The sequence below is a fragment of the Pyrus communis genome, chromosome 4, assembly GCF_041283825.1.
Source record: "Pyrus communis isolate YQ-2024b chromosome 4, ASM4128382v1, whole genome shotgun sequence".
Classification (NCBI taxonomy): domain Eukaryota; kingdom Viridiplantae; phylum Streptophyta; class Magnoliopsida; order Rosales; family Rosaceae; genus Pyrus; species Pyrus communis.
Window position 1 is genome coordinate 1401935 of NC_142568.1, and position 20433 is coordinate 1422367.

Below are 20433 nucleotides of genomic sequence, written 5' to 3' on the forward strand. Positions count from 1 at the left end.
ACATTGCTAAGAGGGAGGTTAGGAATTAGGGTCACATTTTTCTTTCTTCAAATTTAGACAACAGAGGAATGTTTGTTGTTAAAGAACATACACAGCTGATGAAAACGAGAGACAGCCAACTAGCTCAAGCATGAGAGCGTGCGAAGAGGCTAGCAATACTGTGCTTGTAAAAAAAGATGGATATCGCGGTCATGCTTTACATATGATGTCATAATTCACACACTGGATGGTTTTATTTTATTTCTATTGAAAGATAAGTTCATACCACATTATTTTAAGCACCAGATGATAAAATTAGACAGCAATTGCAAGAGAAACTTTGAGAACGATTAAACCCAAATATCTGAAGTGCAGTCACCACCAGGATATCTCATTTCATGGGCTAGGGAAGGACCATCCGGTTCAGCTCCAAAGTCGACGAAGAAGTTCGGATTTAATGCAAGACCACCCTTCTCAGTGTTAACATCAAGCTGTAGCATGTGAGATCCTTTCTCCAGAAGGTCGGGGTAAAATTGGCGATCCCATGTACTGAAAAGCGAGTTGGTGACATAAAGCCGCTTCCCATCCAAACTTAACTGGATCATCTGAGGTCCACCTCTCAACTTTTTCCCCTGAATGGAAGACATGAACTCATCAATCAATGTTAAATGGTAAAACGAAATTTCCGGCATGAAATATCTTTGAGAACTACTGTCAAGTATGGCAACTATGAACGTACTTATGCCTCATAAAAGCTAGATGTATCTATCTTTTTTTACTACAATCATGTGGTGAACGAGACTTATACATGAGAAGAAGATAGAACATGTGATGCATGGGAAATGCTGCAAAGAGATGATAACATTTCATGTCAAGGCTATGCATTATAATTCACACCGGCTATTCACCCCTTACTCGGTTCAAAACTGAAAACCGAGAGAGTTGGTGTGGAAAGACATCAACCTAGGATCTTGGGTACATCTTATTTACTTAGCAATTACACTCTACATTGGACAGGAGAGAATGACAATATCAACAATATTCTGATGCCTTTTATTAGACAAGAGCATGTAAAATGGTGAGCAAATTTTGGTACAGGACTGCTAAGACACAGCAACCAAACCAACTCTTAATCCAGAGAAAAAAAAAGACTTAAGTGATAGTAAGGAATACTAATTGATACCGAAAGTTATCAGATGAAAGATCACACAGACCTGGATCTCTGGGACGTCAAACTGCTTTGTTGTACCATCTTCAGCCTCAGCAACAACTGGGCATCCCTTTTGGATTAGCCCCCCGACCCATATTTGGCCCGTCAGCTTAGGATTTTTGGGGTCCTCAATGTTATACTGTCTCACATCTCCATGAAGCCAGTTCACAAAGTATAGAAAACGATCATCAAGTGAGATCAGAAAATCAGTTATAAGCCCAGGCATCTCCGGAAGAATCCAGTTCTGCACCTTCAATGGTTTCACTGATATTGCAACCTGGAAAAATGTATTAGGATTTATTGGATACTCGGGACCTAGTACTTTAATTTTTTCCAAGACAAAAATGAAAATAAGGATTCAAAAGACAGTAAGAATGAATTGAATTACCTCATGGCTCCACGAACCATCATCTGTCTTGAAGAATCGCACCATGTTACTTGTCAAGGCACACCCAACAAATCCAGTGTCCTTAGAAGGATCATGCAGGAACCGTATCTGCAAACAGTGAGATTCAGTTATAAAACAGATCCAGAGTCGCATGATGTCTTTATATAGGAACATAAACTGTGAAAATAATGAGTATTGCTGAATGTTGATTAAGTTTAGACAACTCACCTCCAAGGGTAAGAGTCCTGTATTTCCAAGATCCAACGTTTGTTTCAATTCGCCTTCTGGCCAGCTGTATACATGAAGATGCCTCCCATACAGTCCATCAGAGACATGCTGAAGGTTGAAACCTTTAGTGAAAGCAGCAGGGGCACCCCATGATGTACTTATCATTGTCTTGTGTCGCGGCTGGTACCAGAAATCATAGCCAAAAAGTGGACTGTGCCCTGGTTTCTCCCACCTGTCAGATGTTAGGATAGCTGTATGTAATCAAAACTGTGGAAATGGCAGATGTCTTCAATCTACCATGCAACCAAGCCTAGAGAAGTGGGGTTCGATCTCTTTCAAATGTTTAATAAGGATGCACATAAAAGTTAGGTATGATCAATCTCATGTTCCACGTTTATATTGTCAATATATAAACTCAAATTTTATGATATTGATGTGTGTGGGAATCAGTTAATTCCACATGGTGTTATATGACAGTTTCTTCAAAATCTACAATAAATGAATTGAGGTTTCCAGCAGAAGTTCATACCTGCCCTTCACATTAAACTCAGAGTCAAGGAGAAGAAATCCATTTCCTGCAGCATTGCCATCTTTATCTCCTAGGCACGAAACCAGTAGATCGCCCGAAGCAAGGCAATGGGATGTGTGTGGATATGCCAATCCAGTCTTCTGAACAATATCTGCAGGATCAACAACTTTATGCAAAGAGGGAGCCTTCGGGTTTGTTTTTGTGTCTATCACATATATACGACCAGATCTGAAAGATAAAATAGGATTAATAAGAAGTCCAATACTTAGGCCTACACATACAAGCTTGAAAGACCTCACTCAGAATCTTACAGAAAAGAGCCGGTAATGCTTAAGTGATATTTAAAGAATGCAGAACTTGTCAAATAATAGGGAGTAGCAAGTATATATAAACATTAGTTGATGTGACTTATATTACCATATGTTCCACCAATTCACAACACTGGTCTCTGTGCAAGAAGATGCTGATTTTTTAAACTTACGGATAGTTGATTTTGACACTCCGGTCAGGCCAAACATGATGATCGAAATGCTTGTGTTTGTTTCGAGGGAAATTTCAAAACTTCAACCAAGCATGTCATTCCTAGACAAACAATCTTAAAAATGCTCCAGATACCTAATCATCTAATGAAATTCGTATCTCCTGTACTATGAGAAATGTTAAAGGAATCACAGGTAGCAGATGACAAAATGTTCAGTAGAACAGCTTCAACTGCTCGATTACATGTAAAGCCTCAGTTTTAGATGAAATTAAGCATAGTGAATTGCAACATCATGAAAAATAAGTGATACTCCAAACTATTTGTGATCTTTCCCTTCACCAAGGTTGGACCACATCAACATACATCAATTGTGCTTTTAATAAACATTTTAAGACTGAGGAGGTTCCAGCTTGAAAAATTTGATCTGTGCGTGTTCTTCTCAAATTTCTTTTCGTTTATCCTTAAACATTTCAGATTGGCTGCCTAACAAGAAATTTCACTTGCTTAACTTCATAAGAACTACTTTTCCAATTAAGACCAAACAGTATAACAGTCCATGCAACATGAAATTTAGTATCTTACATTAATGCAGGTAGTACAAGGAAACGCCGTTCTGCAGATGGATCTCCATGGCAAGAGCTGCATGAGTTCCAGCCAGTGTGATGCAGTTCATCACCTAAATGCGGCACGGGCAGCCTGTGGATTACTTTGGAATAAGTAGGCGAACTTGGATCGACATCAACTGTGGCAAGGTAATCCGGCTTCTCTATTCCCGTTCCTAATTTGCAATAGCATTTCGAAGAATTAACATCAATTTTACATCGTCATTGCCAAATGCAAGCAGAAAAACTGTCCATGTATATAACCTTTATAAGCAATAATTTAAAGAAACAATAAAATTTGTACAATTATCAAAGAGACATGCCAAAGACCCACTTCCAACAAACACCGATACTACCCCAACTTGGTAATTACCACCTGCCCAATTTGTCAGTTAAACAACTTGGTAATTACCACTCGCTCAATCCCCGTTTAGGATTTTATCGTAAAAAGCCTCGGTGTTAATTAGAGTGGAGTTAGGATATTTAAACTATTAAATTTGCTTTTACTATAATCGAACACGGAATTGTCAGGAGGATCCCGAGGCATTGCCTCGGAGAGGATCCAATTCCATCGAACACGCCCTCAAGGCACGCGGAACCAAGGGACCCAAGGACCCACCATCTTGGCCCCAAGGATCCACCATCATCGCGCGCGGGGTCAAGAGGACGGTGTACGTTCGGACCCGCTATCAAAGAGACGGATCAAAGACTCACTTCTAACAGAGGGTGGGGGAGTAAGTTTCTTAATTTGTTTTTTAATTTTATTTTATGCAAGATATATGTACAACGAGGGTGGGGGAGTAAGTTTCTACCCATGATTCAACGGAGAAGAAATGAAGGCTTGAATATTTGTCATGAGGGAAAAATTGCAATCGGGTACCTGAGTAAACGGCAGTTACATAGATGATCGCCTCTCTCGGACCAGCCATGGCGTCGAGCGGGGTGGCGTACCCGGGCCCACTTTCGCAGCACGCTCCTCCATTGCCGAGGCTCTTCCCTACTGTTCCTTGTTCCAGCACCGCCACGTCCGTTGCCATCTCTCTCTCTCTGTCTCTCTCTAAAACGCTCTCTCTCTCTCTCTCTCTCCGCGTGGCTCTTATCAGATGAAGAAGATGAACAGGAATACTCACGGAGTGAACAAAGCCATTGGGATGGGCAAATACATATACAACTCTTCTAATGACGTGGCAGAGTTCTATAAACCGGTTTTATCTGTATGTGGTCTACATTTTTGTCTTGATGCGCATGGTATTTCACATAAATGAATTTTCTCCGGATCTATTTCTTCTAGTGCATGGTATTTCACACAAATGAATTTTCTCCGGATCTCTTTCTTCTAATGCATCAAATTAAAGGATTCGTGCGGTTGAAAATTGATCCAATAGTTTAAGTTATTATAATTTTTAAAGTGGATCCCTGTTTGTAGCCGTTAGATCAAATTACAATGGCACGAATCCCCTGATTTAGTGAATTAAGAGGAAGGGTTCCATAGAGGATCCCTTTCCGTATTTCACTGCTCGGTTTCAATCAGGACGGTAACAACCACACCACGTATCAGAAGAGAATTGGATACAAAATAATAACCACACGAGTATTTTGCTACTCTGTATTCATATCATATAAATTTTTTACCATAATAGTCACGTTTGAAATAAATATTTGTCAAGTATACAAAAAGTAAATCACTTTTGTCATCGATTGTCTTAGAACTCGTTAATAAGTGTTTTTCAAAGTACTTTTAATTAACGAGTATTTAAAAATAATTATGAGATCAATTAATGACAAGAGTACATGTTATGTGCATGACCAAATTCCGTAGGATTAAAATTTTTTTCCTTCCTCTTTCTATCATCTTCTATCCCCTCCTCTTACATTATCTTTTTTTGTTTTTTTCTTGCTATAAAAAATTAATATAACATGTTGACGTGGCTTAACCGTAACCATTCAATTAGGAGGAGAGGAAAAAAAAAAAAAAAAAAGAGAAAAAATCCCACCCCAATTGCGTACTAGGAAAACTAAAAGCCAGACTTTGGTTACAAAGAGATTTGTTTTTATGTCAAGGAGTCAACGAGTGTGTTGTCTTAGGGTATTGGGAATCTTGACGAAATGGATGGAGGGGATGGGTGGCATGAAGATAAGATAACAACGTAAGAAGTTATGTAGGAATTTTAAGGCTTGTTTGGTATTTCATCGAAAATATTTTTCTCTTAAGAATGATTTTTTATAAAATTTAAAAACTTGTTTGGTATGACACAAAATTGTTTTTAAGTCTTCACAAGTTTTTTTAAAAGGAAAACATATCTCTCTGCTCAGCAGCTCCTTGTTGGAGCCGAAGAAGGGAGATCGAGATCAAAAGAGATGAGATAAGAGAGAAAGATACAAGGGAGAGAGATGGAAGCAATTGGAAGATATCGCAGGGTCTTTGTTGCCGAATCTCTTCGTAAGAAAGAGAGGGGAGAGAGAGAAGGAGATACGACACAGGAGAGTGGATGAAGAAAAAATGATCTGGAAAGAAAGAGGATAAGAGTGGGGCCTTTAGTTTTAAAAATTTTAAAAACAAACTTTTTACGTTTTCATGAAATAGGCTATATTTTCAAGTTAGTTTTACATTCTTTTTTGTTTATAAATGAGAAGTTTTAGATTTGATTCTCGTCAAAATTGAATTTGAATCACATTATTGTTAACCTATTGTGAGGTTTAGCGTACCCCTCCTTCCCCTTTTGTGTATCATTTGTTTAAAAAAAAAAAAAATTAGTTTTTCAAAATAGTCTTACCAAATAAAAAATTTAGGCTTAGGATTCAAAAATTGTTTTTCAAAATAATCCTACCAAACAAAATTTTTTGGTTTGACACTCAAAATTTTTTAGTTAAAAAAAAAGAGATTTAATTTGAATACCGAACATACTCTTATATGCCACACATCTCAAATTCAAATCAAGAAATCTAAAGTTAACAGATCTAGAAACCTGAAGTTAATGGATCTAGAAATCTAAACGAATTGCACGAAGGTGATGTGGGGTGTATGAAGATAGGGAACAAGATCCTCTTTGGATCCGAATAATCAATTAATCGTGTCTATTCATCATATGTCGTGTGGTTAGAAATTATTTTAAAATTTTAATTTAAAATTAAATATAAATAGTACCTAACAAAAACTAACTGTACGATATACGATGAACAGACACAATTAATTGATCCCCGAATTCCAACAAAGAGGATCCATCCTTATCCTGAAGATGGGACCGAAGTGGGAATGGGATTGCATTAGAAAATTTGTTATAGGAATCTTATAAGCCTTCCGACTATTCTTATTTTATTAAGCACCAGATAACCACACATCTCAAAGTCCTAGCTGCGAAGATCACTATGTCCAAAATAAAAATAGAATAAAAATAAAAATAAAAATAAAAAAACAAAATAAAAAGATAAGGTACGTGTTCCATAAATTAAGATCGCTATGTCGAAAATATTAAAATGATGCAAAAGCACATGTTTCATAAATTATAAGAAAAATTAATAAAAATGATTTGAAAACTTTGAGTTTTAACGATAAAAACAAAATAAATGGTAAAATAAATATTAACTTTTTAATGTAAAAATATAATTTTTTGTTAAAATAAACAGTACCTGAAGCTTTTCGTTAAAATTCCCTAAATTATAATTTGTTGCAATTAGATATTCCCTCTAACTCTGCCTAAATATCCTAAATTTCACTCATAATACTTTAGTTTACATGAAATTCAACGACAAACCTACATTGCAATAAAATAACGCTAGCACTTACTAATAAATGATGTCATTCCCGACTCACGAAGTGAAGCCCTTGAATTTTAGGCATGTAGGGCGATCGCCAGGCACCCATCTATTTATTATGCACTGTATTTTTCTTTCTACGTATAAAAAATTTGCAGTGCACAAAATCATTTCAGAATGCCGATAACAAGATAAACTATTTTTTCCTCATAAACGCTCTTCTTTTTCATTGAATTAAAAAAAAAAAACCGAAACAACGGTCAAAATTAAACAGAGAGTATAGAAGGAGGAAAAAAATGTGTGGTTATCGTCCCTTAAAATCATGATTTAGGCGACGCTAAGCAAGTCAATTTTTCTTTAGAAGTGTAAAACGAGACACAAACCGAAGTTTTGTATTGAAGTTTTTTTTTCTGGTACGATAACCACAGCGAACACCGAACATGTTCTAAATTATAACTCGAAGGCTTTTCAATTAAGTACTTGCAAAAGCGAAAGCAGCTTCAATCTCCACACCTTCGGTCTACCTTCTTTAATTAGAAAGCAGAACTTTGTAAAAGAAAGGGAAACCAAAAATATATAGAGTTACCAGAAGTCATTGCACGAACATTTCCCGTCAGTAAAATGATGGTATCTGCTGGCATCTCGAACAATGATGTCCCTCTTCACAATGCTGCATATGAATTTCAATACAGTATGACAATCTCCGCAGACACGAAGATTTTTTACTATCCGAATAGCAGTCCCCGGAACAGCCTTAAGCAGCCCGTACGCCACAGCCAACCTCTCGCTGTGCCAAAAGAGCTGCCTTTCCTTCTCTTGGTCCTCCATTTCATGTAAAACAAAGCTACTGTCAGGCACATAGCCTCTTCTCCTCATCTCTGCATCTAACTCCTTGAGCAAACCGAAAATCTCATCCTTCATAGGATGAGATGTCTCTCCGGCGTAAAAGACTTGGCTCTCCTTTCCAATGCCAATGGAACTATAACCAGGCTTCTTCTTAACTTCTCTAGCAACCATCAACTTTCTCACTTCTGCTACATTTTCCCATATACGTGCACCGGCATAGACATTAGACAACAGTATGTAACTTGAAGGGTCTTCTGGTTTTAAGCTTAAAAGATGATCGGCAACCCTGATTCCCATTTGGGTTTCTCCATGATGTCTGCAAGCACTTAACAAAGCTGCCCAAGTGGGTTCATCCGGCTCAAACGGCATTGAATCAATAACATTTGAAGCTTCATCAAGGTGCCCCGAGCGACTAAGAAGATCCAAAAAGCATGTATAGTGCTGCAGGGAGGGGCTAATCCCGTAATCCTCAATCATAGATCTGAAAAGAGCACGTCCCTTGCTAACTAAACCAACATGGCTACAAGCATAAATCAATCCAACAAAGGTCACTTGATTTGGCCTTATTCCGGCTGCAATCATCTGATCATATAAAGTCAAAGCTTCCTCAGCTTGCCCGTGCTGAGCTGCCCCAACAATTATAGAAGTCCAAGAAACTACATCTCTTCGATGCATTCGAGCAAAAATATCCTTAGCAGCTAAAATGTCACTACATTTTGCATACATATCAACTAGTGCATTACTAATAAACAAGCAAGACTCATAGCCAAGACCAAGAACTAGACCATGAACCTGCTTTCCAAGCTCCAACACTGCCAAATTAGCAGAAGCTCCAACAATGCTGGAGAGAACTAATGGGTCCACTACATCAACCCCGTCTCTCCTCATTTCAATAAACAAATAAAACGCATCAACACCGTGTCCGCTCTGTACCAACCCAGATATCAAAGCAGTCCAACAAAACAAATTCTTAAGAGGTACCCTCTCAAACATTTCAATAGCATCTGATTTCCTTCCACTCCTGGCATACCCTGAAATCAGAGCAGTCCAAGAAACCGGACTTCTGGACACAATTGAATCAAAAACTGCACGAGCATTATCGGGCAATCCACATTTCGCATACATATCAACCAGGGACGACTTAACCACATCGTCATCACGAAATGAGGACACCAAAAATCGGCCATGCACTTGCTTGCCTTGTCTAACAGCTTCCAAACCAGAGCAGGCCTTGACAATGCAAGCAAACACAAAATGGTCCGGCTGCAAACCATCCGATTCGAACATTGCAGGGAACATGGAGAGGGTTCGGTGGGGGACGCTGGCTAGGTTGTGGGCGGTGAAAATTGAAGCCCACGAGACAAGGTCTCGTTGAGGCATTTCGTCGAACACCCGGCGCGCGTCTTCGACTAGACCGCATTTCCCGTAGGCATCCAAGAGGGTGTTGGGTAAGGGCACGCATAGATGGAGGCCCGTTTTGATGATTTGGGCGTGGAGGTTTTTGGCGGTAAAAGGCACGCGGCGTCGGGCGCAGAGTTGCAGTTGGTGTAGGAAGTGAGACGCTGGCATTCATCACCTACTTCTATACAAAGCCCCACCGTGTTCGTTAGAGTTCTATTTGCGAAGTTACATTGTACAAGTCCATAGTTCCATCCGTGTATACTATTTACATCATCTCCAAGAGAAAATCTAAATTTTGTTAAATCTAACAAGCAAATAACGTCAAAAAATTATTTTAACTACGTATTTAATTTTTCATCTCTAATAAATTCTATATTTAATAAACTAAAATGTGAATGAGTAAAGCTAAGACGACCAAAATTTTAGACTAAATTTTATAAATCAAATGATGTTGGTGATGATTGGATTGTTAATTAAGTGTTGATTAACGTGCTTATTTTCTATTGGAGAAACATCATTTGGTTTAGAAATTTGGTTCCTAGCATTCTAAAAATAATATCGTAGAGGTGCTAGGATTTTAAAATTGTTCTTGAAGAAGTGTCAGAATTTTGAAACTAATATTGTAAAAGTGCATGAATTGTGAAACTGATATTGCAGAAACGTATAAAATTTTGAAACTAATCTTGTATAAATACTGAAATTTTAAAACCGTTCGTGCAGAAGTGCATAAAATTTTAAAATTGATCTTGCAAAGTGCATGAATTGTGAGCTTGCAAAACTGCAGATATTAGTTATTGTGGATGCAAAATTAGTTTGAAATTTCTACAAACGGGGTCAGATATTTAATTTGGTTGCTTGTTTTTTAGTTAGGTTTGTTGCGATTTGAGTTTTGTCTCTCTTGAAATGATTCAAAAGATAATGAATTTCTATAACACGTATCTTGTGTTTTTGTCTTAATAGGTAAAGCTCGATTTTTCAAAACCGCCTTCCCCTCTCGCTTTCTTTTCTTATTGGTCATCGGTCCACCATTGAGTTTTATTAGTTTTTTTAACTATGGTCAATATCAATTCACTCTCTGAAGTTTCGGTGACATACTTTTCCCCTTGACTGATGTTTAATGTTCTACTTTACCTTGTACCGTTAACTCAATCTAATATTTTATCAAATTTGAAGTCGTGGCATGCGTATATTCGTCATTTTACAACTGGACCCATATTCACTTATGATGATATCTCGTGCAGAAAAGCTAGTAGGATACTCTATTTGGACGAAATGACAAAAATTCATATTTAATTTGCTAAAATAGCAACCAAACTAAATAACACGAATCCGGATCCTCGCCAAATTCTCTTTGTGAGGATCCTGGAGATCCGTGAATCATATCCGTTCATCGTACATCGTGCGGTCAAAAATCATTTTAAATATTTTTATTTAAAATTAAATACAAACCGTACCTGATAAAAACTGACCGCATGATGTACGATGAACGAATACGATTTACGGATCCTTAGGATTCTCACCAAAAGAAACCGGTGACGATCTTGTTGGAAATAACACAACAATCAAATCTTATCTTACTAATTATATTATTGGATTTGAATTATCATCTATATCGTATTGAATTTTTTTTTACTGAATATCCTATTAATTTTTAAAACTCCCATCAAAATCCGCTCCAGTAACGAGTCTATCTCTAATCAGTCCAATGCTTTACTTGCCCTGCATCAAAGAAAAACGAAATCTTGTGCCCCCATTTTTCGTGTAGCCTATCTACGACCTCTATCATTGTCGTGAGTCAAAGGTGTGTCATGGGGAACCTTGTGGGACCACACTTCATTATTTGAAAGAATTTCTATCTTATAAAAACAACACAATTTTGATGAAGAGTTTTTTACTATGATATATGTGATCCATGCGCATGGAAAAATCGATACAAGTTTGTTGGTTTACTTGAAAAGGTTGTCTATTTGTTCTTTGTATTGAGCCACGACTCGGTCCCGTCGAATTTTCATGGTTGGAGTCATTAGGCCACTATCAATCTGCAACAGGAAAGTATAATTTGTCAGCCATTCGCATCTGTAAAGCCAAAGGCAGTGCCGATGGAACTACTGGGATGGACGGATGGATGTTTTACCGTAAAGGGTTCGTCCGCGATTATGATTGGTCCGATTTGAAATGAACACCCTGAAGTCCTGCAAAAATGGAGGACGGATCATGAGAGAGTCGCATTGTAGCAAACAGATACCATTCTTGAGACAACTGAATCTTAAAGGCCTCGTACGAAGTTTAAATTTATCGATCATTGAAACCCGGTAATTCCCCAGAACATCTACAACAATTTGTTGACCTATAAAGAATTTTTCACCATTTTCTCAATTCTTCATAAACCAAGCTTGTCAATCTGTCGTTGCTTAGGCCGGAGGCATCAGCAGCATCTACAGCAGCCAACTTTTTGGCTGCGAGTAAAGCCTCTTCTTTGTTTGGAACAACAATTGCCCCAAGGCGTCGCTGATCCTACATATATGAATGCAAACACATGCAGAATCGGTACATCAGTTGTAAAATGGCGGAACATAGACAGCTATAAGGGAAATGAACTGAGGCATAACCTGGCCGATGACAACAATTTGTTGAATTAGACTACTTCTCAAGGCAGCTTCCTCAATCTCTACTGGTTCAACGTTTTCCCCTTGTAAAAAATGCCGACTTGCACAGTGTTAGGGAAATGAAATTACATTCAGACTCATAGGAGTAGATTTCAACAGAAAATAAATACGCATGCGTATAAACTCATATGATCGAGATGTTTGGCAAGATACGATTAAATACATGTCCCTCAACCCGGTAGTTTGGACTCACTAGTTTTGTGACAAAAAGTGTTTCTTTAGCGCTGTGTTTAAGAAATTACACATAGTTCATGGAACTGAAACTAGGAAGACATTTCAAGTTGTTAGCTAGCGGATCCATGACAACGTTGCAGAAGAAAATTAAGCTTTCTGTATACCTGTTAAAAGAACGATAGTGTCCTTGGCACGTCCTTCAAGAACAACCACCCCTCCACAACAACGACTTCGCCCTATTGAATGGTGAGGAGCAATCCAACCAATGTCTCCAGTGTCTAGCCACCCATCGTCATCCAATGCTTTCTTTGTAGTGCCTGGATTCTAGTCCAAACATGAACAGAAAAAGTCACAAGCATATAATTAGGTAATGGAAATGCTGATTTCTGGTAGTAATATTAAAAATCGAATTCAAAATTGTATAACGTAAACATAAAATAGAAGCGAAATACGAGGATGATAACTAAGAGACCCTTCGATACTGAAATTTTGTGGCAGATACACAAAAGGAGTGCAAATGGTTTTGGCAGATCTTTCAATAATTTAAAAATTAGAAAGAACATTTGATGAACACAATATATGGTACCTTGTAGTATCCCTTCATCACTTGAGGTCCCCTAACTTTCAAAATTCCGCTCAAACCAGGAGAAAGAACTTCACCGGTTTCAGAATCTACGACTTTGAACTCAGTATGTCGAATTGGTAGCCCAACAGAACCAATAACCTTCAGAAAAGTAGGAACAAGAAATGTCTGTCAGAGTAGATAAAGTCGATACATGGTCAATGAGCAATAACTTTGCACCAGCTGTAGAATCATTCTAGTCGTAATTTAAACATAACAGCATCAGCAGTAGTTTACTTATTTAGTTTGCTACTGTTCTTGAGGTAAATACCAACCGACGTATGTCAAGCACAACTCAACAATACAAACTAACAAACAATTTAAATTGTATTTCTTACATTAAAATTTAGTCGTCGAGAAGCAACAACAGGAGAAGTCTCCGTTAAACCATATCCATTCAGCAGTTTCATGTCAATTGCCTGCAAGCATACTACAGTACAATGAGAATGATTATCCAAAGATTGTACTTGGCGAAGAAAGTACGGGTGAGAATCCAACCTCAAAAAATTTATCAACATGTGAAGGCAGACAACCTCCTCCACTGATGCCGGCCTGCAGGAAGCCAGAGAATTTCCCAATTAGTCCCGCTCTTTCTAATCAACATAATAAAAAAAGTCGTCACAGAACAAAGAAGACACAAATAATAACGTCGAAATAAGATGACCTTTGATATTCCAATAGCGGATTGAATTTTACTGTAGACTAGTTTCTTTCCCAGCACGTGCAAAGGCCATAAAAACGCAGCAATTATTCTCGCCCATAACCAATCTGCTACTGAAACAAGATATGAACTTTGCTTCGGGTTCCTCGTCAGATATTTTCCCTACAAACGAGAATGAATTCGTAAATGCATATTGATAACGCTATAAGCTTGGGTGGTATAGTAGGTGTTACAACAAAACACAACAGAAACAACAAAATCCATTGCCACATTCATATAATCACTGTATGCAGTGTATTCCAGTTTGGAGATGAACATAGAAAATAACAGAACTATTCAGAGAAGAAATTCACAGTAAATGAACCTCATAGATTCTCTTAAACTCCATGTACGCCATACTGATCCTTATGAATGTAAGCGCAATAAGCTTACGAACAGTAGAGGCGGATGAAATTTGTTTCTGAATACCGCTGCAAAGAGAAACAAGTACGATACCAAAAAAAGTTAACTAGTCTACTATCCTTAAAAAGAGGTCTAGATATACAAATAGACAGCATGAAGAAAAGACATACCTGTAAAGTGACTCATACACTAAAGGAACTGAAATTATATAGGTTGGCTGATATTTTCGCAAATCATCCTATCAGATAAACGAAAATTGTCAAATAATACTGATCAATTTGAACATATAAAATCAAACAAAATAGTAAATAAACAGATGTGATGCAAATAGTTTCTCCATTTCCCGTTAACTATTCTTTCAATTCTTCTTCAAAATCACCAGAGAATAGTATAAAGTTAATTTTGAAAGACAAAAAAATTATTTCCCATTGAGATAATAATACCTTCATTTTCCGCACACTGGTGTAAAATTGCTCAACTCCACAGGTAAAAGCGAAATACTCACAAGCTCGTTCATAGCAATGCCATGGTGGAAGCATGCTAAGAAATTTGTCGCCACCTACACAAGGTACAGCGTCCCATAGGTTCTTTATCTGAGAAACAAAAAGCAAATAACTGCAAAAATGAGTTCAATATAATGGAGGCAAGTACTGAATTCAGTTTTAACAAAGAGGCTAACGAAGACCTTTCGAGGTGCAATAAACAGTTGGTTAAACTGTAACGTGAGTAAGCAGAGCAGAAAACAAAAGATAGACACTAGAACAGCTTCTTCAGAAAACCGTTCTCATAACACCTTTTGAGTTATGAAAGGAAAGTACGCGAAAAACAAGACAAACAAAACCAACCTGATGCAACAAATTCCGATGTGTGAGCATGACACCTTTTGGGTTGCCACTTGTTCCACTCGTATATACTAATGTAGCAACATCATCCGATTTGATAACTTCATACGTATCAGACTGTTCTGCAATCAGAATATTCACATCAGAGGCTGCAAACGCACCAAGCATTTTGTAGTCCATTCACAGAAAGAGGATTGAACAATTAATGGACAGGATTAAGAGAGGAGTGCTCATATATTCCAGTAAAACGAAAAAGGAACTTCATAACGCAAACAGATAGTTGACATACGTTTATCATCAGAATCAAGTAAACTCTTGCGACTCTCTCGTCCCAAATCTAGAATCTCCTTGTAGTCGAAAATAGGAACATTTCCTTCATTTTTCAGGCTTGACTTCTCCCCCCATAGCAGAACAATAAATTTCATCGCCTTGTAACAAAATTCTTCTGATATCCGATTGAACAACTCAGGACTGTCCACAGCAAGCGCAACACTGTCGGAGCAATGAAGTAAAACATTATTCCATGATTCGTTAAGATACAAAGGAAAACATGCTTTTCTAAATAAATAAATTCATGTTTTTACGGACCAAGTACTTTCAATGATCTTAACCAAACCCCGCTACTAACTTCATAGAATGGAAATTTCAGATTTAAGATGTATTATCAAACAGCAATTAAGGTTTATCAATCATATAGTTATATAAACATTGGTAATATACTTTAAATAAGATGAGTGTAGACCCGAACCTATCAGAATGATTGTATATTTGCAATAACTCTTCGACTGATGACCTCGAACCTCTTACCACATTGATTGCTCCAGTGGCCATTATACCTAATCAAAACAAATCAAAACAGTCAGCTTTAAAATTTTTACAGGAACCCCCAATGAGATAAATCGATAAATTAACACAAACAGAATCATGTGCAGCAGATTAACATTTTTCAATGACTTTGCCCCAAAATTAACATTGATCAGCTAAGCATTGTCAACTTATCGATAAAAGAGGGGTATACAATATACAGTCAGTGGAGGATCTATCAGCAGTGGCAGAAGTTAAGAGAAAGAATATAATTCCTTTACAAGTAATAAGCATGGCCGTGTCAGGCAATGTATTTTATCTGTAGAATTTTTCAACTATATTTTGCTATGAATGGAATATACACTTGATTTACTATAAAAAACGTGCTCAGTTTATAATCGAATAGTAAATAGCAGGATGTGAAGCAACAAACCTGCATAGCAAAAGTGATGCTATCAGAGAAATAGCATGGCCATAGAGAAAATGAGCATACCACATCCTAGAGAAGGTACTACAAGATGGCTAATGTGAATAAAAATTGCATACCTTGATCAGCAACAAGCCAACGGCATGAATTATCAGCAAACAGTGCAATTTTTTCGTCTGGCTTTACTCCAACAACTCTCATCCCTTCAGCAAAGTCCAAAATTTCCTGCTCAAGCTGCAATTTTGAAGAAAACAAAGGAAAGACACTCAATGGATCTGTAAAACTCTAAACACAAAAGCAGATTAAGTGAAACATAAGTGACAGTATGAGATCATAAAAATTATACAAGAACAAATTGATATAATCAACCAAGTTGATGGCCAAGAAAAAATTACAAAAGGTTTCAAATCACAACGCTCAAACCCTTTTCACATTGAAAGTGTTAAACTGTTAAGTTAGACAGCACCCAAAATCATAATCTGAAAGTGAAAACCCCAATGTAGACTCAACAACAGAAACCCATGAAAGAAAAAATTTGATGTTTACTGGTACAAAACCAGAGACGACTTAACAAAACAATGAAAGAAAAAAGTAGTAGTAGGAAAGTAGCGTAGACTCAACAACGTTGGTGGTAATCTTTTTTATTCAATGAAAGTTAAATTTTTTAAATCAATGAAGAATATTGTTAAACCCAACAAAGAAGAGAGGAATTTCGTTTTCTGTTCATTGTACTCCTAGTCTCCAATTACATCTACTAGTAACAAACATGAACCCTTAATAAAAGCATTAAGTTCCCATCGTGATGAGTCAGCGACCAACAAAATAAGCAAAGTAGCCATGATAAAATAAGTATGAAAGTGATAAGTCAGAAATGGAAAAGAAAACTAACCTGTTTATAAGTTATACTCGAAGGTGGGTCATGATAGGGATCCACCAATGCTACTAGGTCACCATATTTCGCAGCTGAAGATCTCCAAATATCAGGAACTGCTTTCCACTTATCAGATTCTGAAGCATCATTATCATCTAGTAACACACGTTCCAGGAAAGGTGAATGCCTTCGTATCTGCTTTTCTTCTGTCTGTTTTTTTTTTTACAAATACAAATAGGTGTGACCATCTGTATATCAGACATTCCAAGGCTTCTACAGCTAAGAGAAAACAAACACAGACTTTATAATATATACTCAATAAGACCATCACAACAAGATCAAAAGAGTTTTTGATAGTTCCGAATGGGAGGTGATGAAGTTAGAAGACGACACACACTAGCTATATGAAGGTGGCATGATCTTGAGCAATCAAGCAGATAGAGGAATGAGAGTACAACCCAAATCCTCTAGCTGGAAAAATATTAGCTCTATAAACAATGGAAGCATGCATATATCAGGTTCTAATTCCATATTTGAAAAGAAATCTGCAAAAGAGTGAAGAACGAAGATGATGGGCATATACAGCTTTTGTTCAGGTGTCCACAGACACAGTTGTGTATTAGCCGGAGCCTGGAGGTAACATCTAGTATTTGAAATTCAAAGCATGACCAAGGTAGCAGCTTTTCAGTAAGAATTCAAATTCAAATTCAAAGCCAATAAAACTTTTTTCTCCAATTCAAAACTCTGGCCCAATATGAAGCAGAATTTTGGTAATCAAGAAGAATCCATACTATAACATCATAAAGAAGAGTGATTTCTTCACACCTTTTTTCACCTTCTACACCACGTCCCCTTAATTCTAGCCCTTGATTCTCCCTTGATTGTTCAATCCAATGGCTGAAAAAGGAGAGGGGTTTGCAGGATGTGAAAAAGGGTGTGCAAAATCATTCCCCTACAGAAAAACTCATGGTATGAATAGGGCAAACAAAGGAACAAAACTAATGCATAGAATACAAAAATCTTATGAAGCCAAAGATGATCAACAAATTAACTTGATTACCTAGTACTTTTATGAGAATTTTAAAATACAATATACTCCACACAAACGAAAAATTATATCCTAAACCTTGTTTTACAAGTCCATGAATGTCACAGACGTGGGTTAGGTCAGGTGGATGAGACTGTGTGCCCAATCTCTTGCACCCCAAGTTCCAATACCACTCTTCGTAGATAAGAGTAGTTGGGAATATCATCTTGTCAAAAAGAAGTCCGGGATCGTCAAAACAGCCAATTACAGAATACCGTCTCATCATGTTTTCGTGGAACCATAAATTCTCACCACTAATGACAGAATTGAAGACATACTAACGTTACAGGCAATACTAATATACTACGAACACAAAACTATAAACTGAATAGTACGAATATTTACAGATACCCCCATTAAGGAATCCGTTTTCGAAGAAAACATATAGAACTCTCGAAAGGGTGTTGAGGAATCACCTTGGACTGGCATGACACTCTAAATCCACGACTGACAGAAATCCCACCTCGGCTTCCGTGCCATTTTCTATGAAAAAGTTGTCCGCTTCTGGAATTATTGTTGGAACGGAACTGAAGGGTGTGCCCGCAATCAGAAGAGCTGCCCAGGACGTAGTTTGGCGCTAAGAAAAAGGTGGCCATTTGGTTGACAGAAGCAGAAGCCGAAACTGTGGAAATTGGGTTCATCAGAGCTCCCAGAACAGCTTCTTCTGTGCGTCTCCCTTTTAATGTATTTATAGACAGACAGAGAGAGAGAAAGAGAGAAGTGTGGGTGATTGATTGCAGGAAGTTGAAAAGAAGGTGAAGCCGTGAAGGAAATGCAAAAGTTGTGTGAAAGAGTGCGCGGAGCAAAGAGTTAGAGGACAACGTTTTCTGTGCCGAGTCGATGGAAGTTGTTCACGTCGGACCAAGAACATGAATTTGAGGAGATAATGGCATATATTTATTTTTATTTTATTTTTTACTTTTACTTTTACTAAGGTTATTGATGATAAATTGGAGGGAGGGAGGGACGAGGTATCTTTCCCTTGCTTAATTAATTAGGAACTCTTAATTTCTTAAACGATTTTTTTTAAAGGAACTTTAACGAAAAACTTTTATACTGTTTACTTTAACGAAAAATCGTATTTTTATATTAAAAAGTCAATTCTGCTATTATTCACTTTATCTTTTATTTTGTTCTTATTATTAAAATTCAAAGTTTTTAAACCATTTTCATTAATTTTTTTTTTTTTTTAAACTAACGATATATTAATGACCTTAAATGAGAGTTAAATCAAATCTTGGAGGAGTGAATCCTATATAGTATCACGTTGATCTTCGAACCAAACTATTTCGTTGCCAATTAACACGGAAAACTGAGCTTCAAGGGCAACCTCATTACAACTTCTAGTTCTAGGCATGATCTGTTTAAATTAAAAAACAGCCGCCCAGTACACCACGTCCTCCGCACACGAATAGCAGATATGTCCCTAGACTGGTCGTTAATCGCAACGAGAGCATGAGTAAAATTACTCTCGACCATAATCTGTTGTACACAGTACACCCATACGCTCTGCTACCGGATACCTTCCCAAGTTTCTAGCAATTTGATGTGTGCGATGAGAAATTTATTAGTGTGATCGGTATATAGGATGGTATACTACATGTTATTCTATAAATGGTAGGCTATGTGTGTTAAAAAATTAATAACTTAAAAATAAAATTTCCCACTACTTATATAAAAATACGTAATGTACTCCTTATGTTCTGGTCACAATAAAAAATATCTCGTGTGCGACAAACGAAATGCCCTTCTTTCTCCAAGCACTGGCCGCCACAAAGTGCCCATGCCAATCACGAATTACGACCCCCGCACCACTTAATTTTTCAAACGAATACTTAATCCAAAATTAGAAGGCTACTATTCACATAAAAAATTACAAACTCAAGTTGTACAAATTACAAATGGATAGAGTGAGAAATATATCAGATAAAGAGATATTTGTGTGGTTTTCTGGTTTTGCCGCCGCTCCCAAATATATATAAGCGCGTTTTAGGACTACTATTCTAAAGTTGCATTAGTGTCAAAATGATAGTTTCCCGTTTACAAATGATACGCAGAGACAAAATGTATCAAAATTTAGATGGGTAATTCGATTGAATTAAGAATATATGGATTATATGCTCGCTATGGCGGTTTTACTCTTGACATTGTAAGCAGACCACAAATCATTTTAGAAAACGTGACATCTATTTATTTTACATGATAGACTGTGACACATGTCTAACCTGTGAGTATTAGGCCTTTGGGGCACCAAAAATGAAAGGTGTTTTGAGCCATGATATGTCCTGCCATCAGGCCATACCCGACACGGACACTGCAAAGATTGGTGTGCACCAACACTAGCATAACTTTAAGGTCTACCTAGAATGGTTTGTAACCTCTCATCCCAGCTTAAGGCTAGGGTTTAGGTCTATAAATAGCTAAATCAAACCAGAAAATAGGTAATCGACACTTACTACT

General features: G+C 37.2%; 3 protein-coding genes across 4 annotated transcripts; all 3 read right to left on the reverse strand.

The window, feature by feature from the left end:
* Positions 1–203: 203 nt before the first annotated feature.
* Positions 204–4644, reverse strand: LOC137722336 (selenium-binding protein 2). The gene is made up of 7 exons (XM_068461313.2): positions 4298–4644; positions 3398–3593; positions 2335–2562; positions 1806–2037; positions 1578–1685; positions 1194–1466; positions 204–611 (listed from the first exon to the last, which is right to left on the reverse strand). Exons 1-7 carry the CDS (start codon positions 4452–4454, stop codon positions 330–332), a joined length of 1476 nt encoding a protein of 491 aa, XP_068317414.2. The 5' UTR covers positions 4455–4644; the 3' UTR covers positions 204–329.
* A 2876-nt stretch (positions 4645–7520) lies between these two features.
* On the reverse strand, positions 7521–11105 carry LOC137723581 (Pentatricopeptide repeat (PPR) superfamily protein). The gene has a single exon (XM_068462781.2). The coding sequence runs from the start codon at positions 9583–9585 to the stop codon at positions 7753–7755; it is 1833 nt and encodes a 610-aa protein (XP_068318882.1). The 5' UTR covers positions 9586–11105; the 3' UTR covers positions 7521–7752.
* A 118-nt stretch (positions 11106–11223) lies between these two features.
* On the reverse strand, positions 11224–18842 carry LOC137722630 (putative acyl-activating enzyme 16, chloroplastic). 2 transcript variants are annotated; one of them, XR_015961355.1, is made up of 18 exons: positions 18390–18753; positions 16905–17096; positions 16135–16249; positions 15533–15620; positions 15074–15276; positions 14788–14906; positions 14386–14535; positions 14113–14180; positions 13905–14010; positions 13544–13702; positions 13378–13431; positions 13218–13298; positions 12844–12981; positions 12422–12581; positions 12027–12123; positions 11783–11931; positions 11552–11609; positions 11224–11456 (listed from the first exon to the last, which is right to left on the reverse strand). XR_015961355.1 is itself a non-coding variant. In XM_068461677.2 (18 exons), the coding sequence occupies exons 1-18, from the start codon at positions 18612–18614 to the stop codon at positions 11364–11366; spliced, it is 2238 nt and encodes a 745-aa protein (XP_068317778.2). In that variant the 5' UTR covers positions 18615–18842; the 3' UTR covers positions 11224–11363. The 2 variants fall into 2 exon arrangements, 1 of the variants encoding a protein (XP_068317778.2); XM_068461677.2 differs by having other exon boundaries at positions 12027–12106; positions 18390–18842.
* Between the last annotated feature and the right edge of the window lie 1591 nt (positions 18843–20433).